We start from the raw sequence: 13,478 nt of genomic DNA, 5'->3' as shown, positions 1-13,478 counted from the left end.
ATCAAATATTATGGTTTATCGATTTACATAACCTTTTCACTTAGGTTGTACAGATTTTAGGGATATGAAGAATTTGAAGATAAGCAAAAATACCAATGTATGCACTGGCGGTCCATTTCTATTGCAGAGTTCAAAGGGTTAATGCAGATCCCACTGTTCTGATTGCATTGTTTTTTACTCATATTTTATGCATATGGCGATGTGTTCTTTATACTATGACAATTTTCCTGAAATGAAAATTGCTTACAGTTTCTCAATATATTGAATCGTAACCTCTGTATCATGATACGTAGCGTATTGCCAGATTCTTGCCAATACACAGCCCTCTAAGCAGAAATATACTTACATACAGTATAAGCCCCTATAATACAGTCAGTATTTTCACCTAGAGAGTGCCTCCTTGCTGTGCAGTTAAATTTGAGAAATTGCTCATTTTCCATCATACGTAAACAACTCAAAAGCAAAATGCACCCAGACAATATTGTTTAATCTCCCCCTCTGTTCCCTCCACTCGCTCTCAGTGATGAGGCCCCCTGAAAATTGAATGCCACTTGTTTTCCAGCCCATCTCCTGCCTGAAAAGGCTGCCAACCTCTGTACCCTGCCAACGCACGCCTCTCAGCCGTGCTCTAACCTTCATTTGGCACACAGACAATAGAAAAATTGCTGGGCCCAGCAACCCCCCCCCCCCTGCCCTCGCCAATTCGCTACTCAACGCCGTCGCTTCTGAATTCTGCTGTAGTGGGGACGCACCCAGTGAGCCATGCCATTTTTATTTGTCTCTTCTGGAGTGGAGAGAGACACACACACACACACACACACACACACACAGACACACACAGATGTGGATGTGCACACATGTGTTAACTTACACACATACCCATAAATCATTCTCTGTGGGGATTCAGTGTTGTACAATCATAAATCCCTCTAAAAATGTCGGCCTCATCTATCACTAAAGCTTCTCTTCAACGACAACCACAATTCATTACACATTAGTGGCGTTGGCATTAGGGTTCTGTGTACTGGAGATGCGGACAACATGTCAGCTCCTAAGCATCCCTGTGATGGTGGCCTCCTGGTGCCCGTCGGTGTGAACTTCTCGCCCGGGGGTTAATTGGTGGCAGCCGCTCGGCCCGCCATCTGACAGTGGCAGGGTGTGGGTGTGCTGCTCCGCTGATGGCCCGGTAATAAGAAGGAGAGACAGGCAGGCACACTCCGACTAAAACCCCCCTCTGTGACCGCTGACTGACAGGACTGCTCTTTCTCCTCAAGGCATTACAGACGGGAGGAAGGATTATAAATATAACTGTTGAAGGAAGGAGCAGCGGCTCGGTCCTGCTGGTACCAGTAGGTTCAGTTCGACCTCTCCAGAGTGAAAAGGCACAAAGCAGGTTCACAGTCACATACTGTCTGGCCAATATTCTACCCAGCTCAGATCTCACACATGAATACCAATGACACACAGACTGTGAAAAACAGCCCCTATCTTCAGTCACAGCTGGAGTTTTGGGCTATCTAAAGATCAGCCATTTCCCCAAGAAATTACTCTCCTGAATAAAATAAATTAATGCGACTTTCACCTGTAGTCTCATGTCATGACTTCTGGTATTTTAGGATTCCCAAAAGTCATAAACAACCAGAATTCACACATTAAAAAGCAAGTTGGTAATATATATTTCCACCTTAAAGGTACAACGTGTAACATCTGGCGACATCTAGCGGTGAGGTTGTGACCTCTTCCGTGTGCCAAGTGTGTAGGACAACTATGTGTAACATATGCCTCTTGCATGTTACATTAGTAATCAATTTCAGCTTATAATTGTTACTATTGTCAGTAATTTTACCAAGTCAGACTGGGCTTGTAGCTCCCAGGTGATCGTGTGTCCCGGAGTGCTTGTAAGCAAAATAAATCCATCTTGAATGGACATCGGAGTAGTCTGTGGTTTGTTGAAGTGTAACTGTAGGAGCCAAAGTGTGTATTTAGTCTGTTGTTTATTATTATTATTTGTTTAGGCTGCACACGTTCTTTTGGTTAACATCACTTCTGGTAATTGGGACAAGGGTGTGGTTTCACCTATTTTTACCTGTTCACTTGGACCGCGGGAGTTAGACAAAGAGGGTGAGATAAGCTTGGATTTCTGTTGACTGTCACTTCACTTCACTTCACTTCACATACTTTAGTCATTCCAGTTAGCCTACGTTATTGTTTGTAATTCCTTTCATTTAATAAACAGTAAAACGCATCCGGACTTTTTAACTTTTTGGAACGAGTCACACAATAAGAGCCTATTTTAGCTCCTTAGCGGCTTTCAATGGATAGTAGCTGCTACAGTAACCGCCAGCCGTTGGTCTACCATCAAACACAACACAGAGACTGTTGGCTGACACCAATATCAGCAGTACAAAAGAAAGTTAACAGGGCCGTTATGAACTGTGTAAAGAGGTAGTAAAAAGAGAAAGACCTCCCGTTAGATACGGTACGAATGGCCTTATCTAGAGCCGGTTGTTGTAAGAGTAGCGTAGGTCATTTGGAGAATAGTAATGTTAACGAGTAACGTTATTGACTCCGGCCCAAGCAGAAAAAGTTAACACAGTGGTTTGTCCATTATGGGCTACTGTGAAAACATGGCGGTTGGCTCCGTGAAGAGAGGACCAGAGGCCTGTACTACGAAGTGAGTTCAACATATCCAGGGTATGTTCTCGTTATCTGGTTTAATTAACCCTAACAAACGTGATCACAATAAACGTTCCTACGATGGTGGTTATCAACTTGGTAAGTCAACCCAGGGTTTCTCCATCTGGATATGAGCGCGTTCACATAAACGGGATGGAGTGTGCAACATCTGACCAAGCGCAAACATTGACAAGTCAGCAGAGCGGCACTTTCTTACAAAGAAAGAGTGAGCTATAATATTAGACAACTACTAAGTTAAACACATAATCCAGACTAAAATTAACACCGTTGAAGCTGCCAAATGCAGGAAGGACAGCTGGCAAAAGTCCGATATAGTTGTCTAGATGGGACAGTGATATATAAATAGCTTTCAGAAGTGTAATGGGTGAGTTAATCACTTCATTATGGCCTTTGACAAGGTTGTGGCGTGTTTGACTATTCCAGTCATCTTTCAGCTGCGTCCATGACTCCGGTGGTGTGAAACGGACTTGAGAGCAAGTAAAAAAATAAATATAAAAACATAATAAAAAGCGGAAAGCACCCACAGCACACATCCAGCTGCCTTCCTTCATTTGTCAGTTTAAACTGTGTTGTTTTTATCTGGTTTATGACTGTAACGTCTTCGTATTTGTGTAATATTATCATACGGTCTGCGCACCGAGCTGTGATTGGTCAGTAGGCGGTGCTTTCATACGAGTTGATCTCTTATCAGGAACATAACCTGCACCGGAGCAGGTTAGGTGTTCAGCATCAGTTACCATGGTGATCTACCCCGGTAAGAAGTGAACCACCGTCATAGGACGGAAAACCCAGGGTTAACCCTGAAGTTACCTCGCTAACCCTAAATCCTGCTTCGTATTACTGGCCTCTGGTCCTGCTATGTAGATATAAACGGCTCATTCTAAGGTAACAAAAACAATTCTTATTTTCAGGTGATTATACACTAAAGAAAACATAATATTATATTCCATTTCTGCAAATAGATCCCCCTAAATGTTACACACTGTTCCTTTAATCATGAGGCAACATCTTAAATAACACCAGCTGAGGAAAGGTGCTAATAATATGGTGAAATAGAAGAGGGTGACTATTGGTTGAGGTGTGATGGTGAACTGAACAGTTTGTTAGGTGGGTAGCTTCGGCTTGATGTCTGGGGAGGTTTTTGCAGCAGACAGCTGAGCTACCAAGGTCCCTTTGTTACAAACACTTTACATTTGTCTTATGTACATTCACGGTTGTGTACATTAATAGTGATAATGGAGTCCTCTGTTTTAACAAAGAGAACATGTCTTGTCTGTGTATTTTAATGACTTCTACACTAGTTGCATTGCCTCCATTCAATATGATAAATGACATCCAATGCTCAACAGAAGAATGCATAAATGTAGGAAATATTCAAGAGGCATTTCCTAATGAAACATCTACATAATGTATTAAACAACTGTGCGCTGCTGCTAATCTGAATAAAATGTTTTATTTTTGTTCTGGTGACACACTTACAGCATCTGCGCCGCTCTAACATCCTGCTCTAGTCTTTAGCAAAGAAGAGATAATTGGTTTTTTCAACACCATCCGTCTCCACGGAGACCAGACATCTCACCAGTACTAATCTGCCTCTCTCCTCCCATCCCCCCTCCTCCTCCTCTCCTCACCTCCCATCACCACCACACTCCATCAACAGTAATGTACATTAGAGCTGACTGATAAAACGTACAGTGGCTGATGGATGCATGTGTGTATCTGGGTGTGTGTGTGTGTGTACATGCACATGTGGGGACAATTGGCCATTCAATCAAGTCGAATGTGTGACACTGTGCCAAACTGGGGCTGGAGGAAGCTACTGGTCCTCGCCTGAAGGCAAAGCTGTACTTGTGATTTGACCCCAGACCGCCTCTGGATATGGAAGCTGATCCAAAGCTGGAGAGCCAATCAATTAATATAGAATGTGAAGAGCAGGAAAATCCGTTTACACCACCCAACACTCAATAAGGTGTCCTTTAATGGGATTTTTATTTCAATAGTGATGTGGTTAGATGCATGTGGTCTATTTAATCAACTATCTATTGATGAAACTAAAAGCTAGGATCACAGAATATAGCATAGGAGCTCTATTAAAAGGGCAGATATAAAGCACCCAGCAAGAGCATTCAATCATGTATTTCCGGACAAGCTAAGATGACATGGTTGGTACCAATCCATTTCTTAGGTTTTCTAGTTTCATATGATGCCTTTATCTTCACTCTAGCTTTGACTGAGCCTGCTCCAACCTCTGAAAGACAGAAAAGTGGCCGGGCTGTTAAGAGGTTAATAGTTATTATATAATAAAAGATCAATACTTGATGTCCGTGTATTGATACAATATTGCCACGCAAAATATTGTGATACTATGCTGCATTGATTTTTTTCCCCCTCACCCTTAGCTTTTACCCATTTTGTACCTTGTCAAATGCCTCTTCCAGTAAGTCAGCTAGTGTTGCCAGGTTGTTGTTTTTTCACATTAGATACATGGCACAGACAGGTACGCTCAAACAACTCTCAAAATCAAACAAATAAATAACATAAAGTGGCCATCTGCCCTATTGACAGAACAGGTCCCGAGCCTGGCTCCCCTGCTGGGCACTGAGATCGCAGCCATGTGGCTCCTTGACCACGCAGAGCCACATCCCTCTGCAACTGACTCCTGGCTCCCATCCAAAGAGTTGACCCTGCCTCTCCAAGGATGCAACACGAAAGCCCCCACCACCATACACCGCACACAAAAACACAAGTCAAGCAGACACACGGTGTCTCTGATAATATAGGCTTTTCCTGGCTCAAAGTAAGCCCAGGTGGCCTAACCTCCCTCCTCTGAACACTTAAAAAAAAGCGACTGCGTAGAAAGCACAGCTCATATGGTGTACACAAAAACATCACCAGCTCTATTCATCCATCTGTAAAACACAAATGCTGCAGAATGAGAGCCGATCGCATTGCAGCTGCTCGGTGCTGTCTGTGTCGATGGAGACGAGCTAAGCAACTCTAATCTCCATAAGGAAGCATAAATGCGCGTATGGTGTCGACAGTTGACTGGTTTCCACACCCTCCGTTCGAAAAAGTCAGCCACTCAGCACATCACTATCCTGTTGTGTCACTGTCAGGAGGGCTGGACGACCACCAACACAACAGACCTGTCCTCAGTGATTTAGGAGCTCCGAGACGCAGATAGAAACAGGACCTGACAGAAAAAGTTATTGTTTTGTCTAAAATGGTTTACACAGAAAAGGGGAGAGGTTGAGCTGGGCAATATATCAATATTATATTGATATCGTGATAGGAGACTACATATTGTCTTAGATTTTGGATATTGTAATATGGCATAAGCGTTGTCTTTTCCTGGTTTTACAGGCCACATTGCAGTAAAGTTATGTAATTTTATGAACTTACCAGACTGTTCTAGCTGTTCTAATATTTCTCTTTACCCACTTAGTCATTGTATTAACATTACTGATGATTATTTATCAAAAATCTCTACTCTATATTTTGTGAAGGCACCGATAGTCAACCCTACAATATCGTTGCAATATCGATATCAAGGTATCTGGTAAAATAATATTGTAATTAGGGCGGTCAAAGTTAATGCGATAATATCGCTAACGCAAATTAGCTCTAACACTACTAATTTATTTAACGCATTAATGCAACTTGTGATTTTTAGGTTGTAGCGGGCTCAGTTTTAAAGCCAGAGTGAAGATACTGGTATCATATAAAACTATAATAAATAAATATATAATACTATGATAAATACTAAATAATGATGTCGCAAAGGAGTCTAAATAATGCTCCAAACTTTCGCTACATTTTGGCGAGGAAACACTGACATGGCCATTTTCAAAGGGTTCCCTTGACCTCTGACCTCAAGATATGTGAATGAAAATGGGTTCTATGGGTACCTACGAGTCTCCCCTTTACAGACATGCCCACTTTATGATAATCACATGCAGTTTGGGGCAAGTCATAGTCAAGTCAGCACTCTGACACACTGACAGCTGTTGTTGCCTGTTGGGCTGCAGTTTGCCATGTTATGATTTGAGCATAATTTTTATGCTAAATGCAGTACCTGTGAGGGTTTCTGGACAATATTTGTCATTGTTTTGTGTTGTTAATTGATTTCCAATAATAAATATATACCACATTTGCATAAAGCAAGCATATTTGTCTACTCCCATGTTGATAAAAGTGTTAAATACTAGACAAATCTCCATTTACGGTACATTTTGAACAGATACAAATGTGCGATTAATTGTGATCAACTATGGACAATCATGCAATAAATCGCGATTGAATATTTTAATCGATTGACTGCCCTGATTGTGATGTTTGATTTTCTCCATATCGCCCAGCCCTGTGTGGAGGTATAATAATATGTGAGAAGGTGGAAAGAGGAAGAAAAATTGTGCAGGTGAGAGACGAAGTAAGATGTGAGAAAGGGGCTGTGGGAGACAAAATGTGTGAGTGCATAATGCGGTGGGTGAGGTGATGTATTGGGGAGACGGTGTTCTGGTTAGAGGACAATAGAGGTGAGAGGAAATTCCTTGGAGACTGTTGCTCTGTTTATATCTCCTTGTTTTTGTACTCCTTATTGACTCTTCATGTCTGTACTAATAAGAGAGAGACGGCACAAAGCACTCTTACCTGTGCAGTCTGTCCTCCAGCAGCTTGATGTACTTGGTCGTGTTCTCTTTGAGCCGGCTTTCTGCACACAGAGAGAAGAACAGCCTGTTACGTCCACTTCATTTACTACTTTTATTAGCCATGATGGCGTATCCTAGCAACAAATTACAGCTCTAATACCATTAAAACAGACTTGTCATTAGCTATATTGTACACGGGCTCTGTTGGGAAAGGTAGCAGACATCACAGCTGGTGATGTCTGAGAAACTGCAACAGTACAGTTCGGTACAAAAGGCCCAGCTGGCTCTCTCTTAAGACAAACACACATTTGAGGAAAGATCATTCCCACCACTCTATGAGGGGATAAAATTGGAGACGGCCTGGGGATAAAAGGGGATTCTAAAATGGCATAGGTCTTCATACAGTGCCAGATTTTTCTGTGGGGCATAAAGTTGGATGGATAGCTTATGTTGCTTCCTGCACCCCTCTGCCAGCAGTGAGCGGTGCCTGAGGAGGCAGACGCAGGCTGGGTGAGTGCTAGTCAGGATGGAGAGGAGGGCAATCTGAGCGCCGTTAATGAGCTCATGTATGAAACATGAGAATATGCCCCCCGCAGCGGCGGGCCTTTGAACACAATAGGATGCACTTATATCAAATTGCACCGCATATATATGTGCACACAAGCTATAACGTTCAATACCACCCTCCTCCTCTGCAATGAAACATGCACACAAAGCTGCCCATCCCAGCATCTGTACGACTCAACAACCAGAATCTATATGACATTCATATATCATTGCTATTTTCTTGCAAGATACTTTTACCTGTTCAGACTTTATTAAGCAATCGAAGATGGGAAATTAACTCAGTTGCTTAGAGAAATAGTTCCACATTTGGGAAAATACGCACATTTGCTTTCTTTCCATGAGTTGGATGAGTGGATCGATACCACTCTCATATCTATACATTAAATATGAAGCTATTGCCAACAGCTGGTTCACTTAGCTTTGCAGAAAGACTGAAAACAGAGAGGAACAGCTAGCCTGGCTCTGTCCAAACAAAATCTGCACACCAGCACCTCTAAAGCTCACTAATTAACACGTTGATTTGTCATTTGTACAAAAAAATAAAATATTACAAATGGCACATTGTGGTTTTGACCAACCAGCCAAGAAATAAACTGGCACACTACACTAATACTTCTATTTTTGTACAAATTAAACAACCAAGTTAATTAGTGAGCTTTAGAGGTGTTGGCTTGCTAAGCCAGACTTTCCCCCTGTTTCCAGTCTTTGTGCTAAACTAAGCTAACCAGCTGTTGCTGGTAGCTTCATATTTACTGTACAGACATGAGAGAGCTATCTAGGGCTGCAACAAACCATTATTTTCATTGTCTATTAATCTGTTGATTATTTTCTCGATTAATCGATTAGCTGTTTGGTGTATAAAATGTCAGAAAATGGTGAAAAATGTCGATCAGTGTTTCCCAAAGTCCAAGATGACGTCCTCAAATGTCTTGTTTTGTCCACAACTCAAAGATATTCAGTTTATTGTCATATAGGAGGAAAGAAACCAGAAAATATTCACATTTAAGAAGCTGGAATCAGAGAATTTTGACCTTTTTTTTATAAGAAATGACTCAAACCGATTAATCGATTATCAAAATAGTTGGTGATTAATTTAATAGTTGACAACTAATCGATTGTTTTCACTCCAGGAAGTTACTGCAACCAGCCAAGAAACAAACTGGCACATTACAGAAAGTCAATAAACATATTTTCCAAAATGTAAAATAGAGACGTTTACATACCACGTTAAAGGTGCTAAATGCAAGATTGGGAGCATTTCTATTGCCCCCGCACGGCTCCCAACATGGGGACAGCTGGGCCTCGTAGTTAACGGTGCTAACAGCGCTAACAGTGAAAACAAAGGCAACAGTGATGACAGAGCTAACACTGTTAACCTGGGGGGGAACCGGAGGGTTGGTGCTACGCTTCCGCAACGGTGCTGCCAGCCAGGATGGTATTATCAGCTGTAACTATCATATGAAAGCAGCGCAAAGCAGCAGCTGTGAGCTAGTTAGTGGGGCACGCTAACATGCACTAAATGCATGCACGGCCGGCCCGGCGATGTTAAGAAAGCACAGAGAAGCTCTGATTACAACACACACAGAGGGAGAGTGACTTCATTCTCTGCTCAGGTAGACATTACTCCTCTATATCTTTACATATTAATGCTTTGGATATCGTATAGAGAACCTTTAAAAAACATATGACGTAGTCACAAGTAGACATTGCTTCATTTTAAGGAAACACAAGCCCAAAATGGTTGGTAGCTACTCTAATGTAATACCACTTAGCTTGCTCACACAGAGAGAAAGTCGCCTAATTGGCTGTTCTGAATCACACTGAGGTTTGAAATATAATTTGTATCATTGTCTTGATGGTGGTTATTAGACAGCATCAGCTCCAGGAAAAGACAAGCTGGAGGCTGTCGCAGCGGGGAGAAAAGGAAAGTGGCTGTGACACACACATACTTAGACACACACACTAATCCTGTATAATAATCCTGTTCATACTTTGGAGAAGAAATGAGATGGAGGTAGTCAGGTTATGTATAGGGGTTGTGTGTGTGTGCTATAGAAAGAGAGATCTTGCCTGAGAGTCATTCAAAGTGGCCAAATCTGCTCAATCAGAGGGAAGAGGCAGGCCGCTGGAGGAGCTATCACATATCTGGTGAGCAGATCTGGTGTACATGGACCAGACAGCTCACTTACCACCCCTCTAATTGCTATGTGAGATCCTATCCCACCTGACAGACCCTCCCATGTCAACTTCCATTCATGCCGGCTCCGTTAGGGAGCGTGCAATGAGATAGCCATTGAATAATACATGGGGGGCATTAAGCCTGACTCCGTATGGCACGGAGCATGTACAGATGTGAGATGACTAAGTAGGCTGTGGCTCCAACAAGAGCCAGATTTAGAAATAATATACTGAGAGGAATAGAAACAGTCAATACAAAAAGGCAGATGAAGATGGGAGATATGACATGAGAGTGTTAACTTAATATTTATTTCTATGCTGATACTGAGCGGCAGTGTGCCATCCTGTCGCCATGCCAACCGGTGGCGAAACTAGTGAGCCTCTTCGGGCGTGACAGATGAAAATAATCTTTCCTTTATGGAACAGGACAAGACATCAACCAGCAGAGCCTCCTCCTGCGCAAAGTGGAACCAGAGCACAGGGCGATATTGCCACTTCCTGTAAGTCTGCGGGAGGCGGCTGTCATTGGCAGGCCATGCGAATAAAATCGGCACTAAAAAGCCCAAAAAGAAGAGAGACAGTCTGTTAGTCCCCGATACATGCGGCAGTATATTTGGTGTTGAAGGAACCTCACAAAAGGCGTTCACAGAGCCTGCACTGGAAAATTCATGAGCTCAGCCTCCCCTCACACCAGTGATCTCAGCGGGCGCTAAACATCACTGATTGCCACCAAAGACCCCGGCCAAAATCGAAGAGGCCATTCATTCATAACACAAACAGACACTATTGAAAGATGATGTGTTACTGGGTGTTGCAAAAAAAAAAGAAGCCATTTGCTTAATATAGGTCAAAATACTCATTCATTATTCTAATGACGAAATAATTACTTCAGCTAAATAGATGTAAAGTTGATAAAAATTATGATTACAATCAGTAGTGTGTAGAAAGACAAATGGAGCAGGCATATCGCACAGTGATGCACAATTCCCGATGATGAAGTTCTGGGCTTTAATGAGCCTGCAGAAGTTAACGATGGCAAGGTGTTTGGATTTGCTGCTGCATTATGAGCATTTGAACAGCTCCCTAATTGAAAGTGAATAATGCAGCCGTTTCTTTATTGCCTTGTAACAATAAAAGCACCCAACATCTGTGAGGCCCCTTGCGTTGTCAAACAAATTAGAGGCGGCTCCGTGCTAACGCAGCACCACCGATGTGCGTGTTATAAAAGCCTGCGCATAATAAGGCAGAAGAGAAATTGTGTGTCTTTGTAATTGAGTTGAAGGCACCGACTGTGATTAATGTGTTTAAGCTCGGCTCGGGCTGTTTTGAGTGCAGCGGCACTGCAGGTAACACAAACACACAGTCAGCATATGCAGACGCTCACATTGTATGAATGTGTCTGAACTTAACAGCAGCCAAGCAGCATAGCTAATGAAGGAAGAGGGACAGGCTGATATCTCAGACAGACACTCAATAACCCATGATGCTTTAAGGCTGTGGGACCACAAAGCATTGCAGCACACAGATTGCAGCTGGCACGGCGTAACATATTGTGGGGCTATGCACGAATGCACGACAAAAGGAATCATTTGACAAAAATTGGCTGTGTGTACAAAATCTGTGCTTGGGTGGATATATATATTTCAGTTCTGGGTACTCTGTCGCTCTGACTGAAATGTTAGACATGCTCACTGTCATTATAACTCAAGTCAAGTCACTAAAAGGCCCAACAAACAGGAACTCTCCCAAAATGTGCGGCCATAAAAGCTCTAAAACACTATCTTAACCGCTCACCTGCTCACATCCCTGCTCCATTAAACTGGCATCTTATTATTTCCTCTGCATCCTTTGGGAAACTCCATTAGTACCAGGCTGATACATTTTCCACAAAAACAAGTTTCTGAATTTATCTCTTCCCTCCACTGAATAGTTTTTTTCTAAACTAGCCATGCTAGCTGGTCTGTGAGGCTGTAGCCTATTTAGTCACAGTGGTGCTTTAAAGGCGCTCCAGACAATATTCAGAGCACTAATATAGCAGCAAACAACAATTTGCTATGTAAAGATATAGCGGAGTAATGTCTACCTGAGCAGAGAATGAAGTCAGTCTCCCTCTGTGTGTGTTATATTACGAGCTTTTCCTTGCTTTGTTGACATTGCCGGGCTTTAAGTGCAAGTTTGTGCATTCGAGCGTGCCCCACTGGCTAGTTCACGACCGCCGTGTCTGCTCTCATACGGCGGTTACAGCTAATAATAGCGTCCCGAACAACAGCGCCATCACAGAAGCATTAGCACCCACCTGCAGGGTTGTGTGGCAGTGTGAGAGAGTCACTTTAATTGCCCATTAACTGTGACGATTAATGTCTTTTGTTCACTCATGGCTGGGCTATGGGCAGCTCTGGACCACTGGTTACGTGATTGACCATCGCAGCGTGACGTCGGGTTGCGTTTCTCCAAAAGTTGGTTCTATTTCTACTTTTCCACCTACTTTTCGGCAACCACCGCAACCGAAGCCCAAACGCACCATTCAAAATGAATGTGATAACCTGCGTTTTCGCCGTGCCATCTGATCTTGTGTGAATGCTATCTTAGCGCTGTTAGCTAAAAGCTGCCAGCTCAGCTGTCGCTATGTTGAGAGCTGTGCGGAGGCAATAGAAATGCTCCCAATCTCACATTCAGCACCTTTAAGCTAAATGCTAATGTCAGCATGCTAACATGCTCACAATGATAATGCTGACATTTCAATGTTAGCAGGGGGCGACTCCTCTGGTTGCAAAAAGAAGTCTGATTGTATGGAAGTCTATGAGAAAATGACCCTACTTCTCACTTGATTTATTACCTCAGTAAACATTGTAAACATCAGTTTATGGTCGCAATCACTAGTTTCAGGTCTTCTTCAATACAGCATGATGTTCATTTAGTAAATTATGGTTCCATTTAGAGTCAAATAGACCATAAAGCAGAGTATGCTTTAGGGCGTGGCTACCTTGTGATCGACAGGTCGCTACCAAGGCGTTGTCTGGTCAGGGAGTTGTCCATAAATTTGTCTTACACCTTTAAACCTTGGACAGTGTGTTTACAGTTCATGAAAGTTAATATTAACATTTTGGTCGCCTAAAATGTTTTGCAACTTGGGGATTACTTTCTAGACACGACCGTCTAAATGCCGAACTCGAGGTTTGAAAACAGCCGTCCGCAAACCAATGGGTGATGTCACAGTGATTTTGTCCACTTTTTACAGGTATGTACACATCTGGACCAAAGTGGTGGACTGACATGCTGCTACAGTAGCATGGCTAAAAACAGCTTTACTTTGTGTGCAGTGCAACCAACATGAAACTCAACCTCCTTTTAAGTTGTGCGGAAAACAAATGGATTGATGTAGTGGTG

General features: G+C 42.6%; 1 protein-coding gene across 1 annotated transcript in view; it reads right to left on the bottom strand.

Moving 5' to 3' along the window:
* disc1 (DISC1 scaffold protein) overlaps window positions 1–13,478 on the bottom strand; it is a 53,766-nt gene that overhangs the window by 19,468 nt on the left and 20,820 nt on the right. The window contains exon 10 of the mRNA XM_074646613.1: window positions 7,348–7,408. Coding sequence (XP_074502714.1) covers window positions 7,348–7,408 — 61 coding nt within the window. The remainder of the gene's footprint in view (window positions 1–7,347; window positions 7,409–13,478) is intronic.

The sequence above is a fragment of the Sebastes fasciatus genome, chromosome 9 (assembly GCF_043250625.1).
Source record: "Sebastes fasciatus isolate fSebFas1 chromosome 9, fSebFas1.pri, whole genome shotgun sequence".
Lineage (NCBI taxonomy): Eukaryota > Metazoa > Chordata > Actinopteri > Perciformes > Sebastidae > Sebastes > Sebastes fasciatus.
The sequence above is the reverse complement of the archived record's forward strand: the minus strand, read 5'-3'. Positions and strand labels throughout refer to the sequence as shown.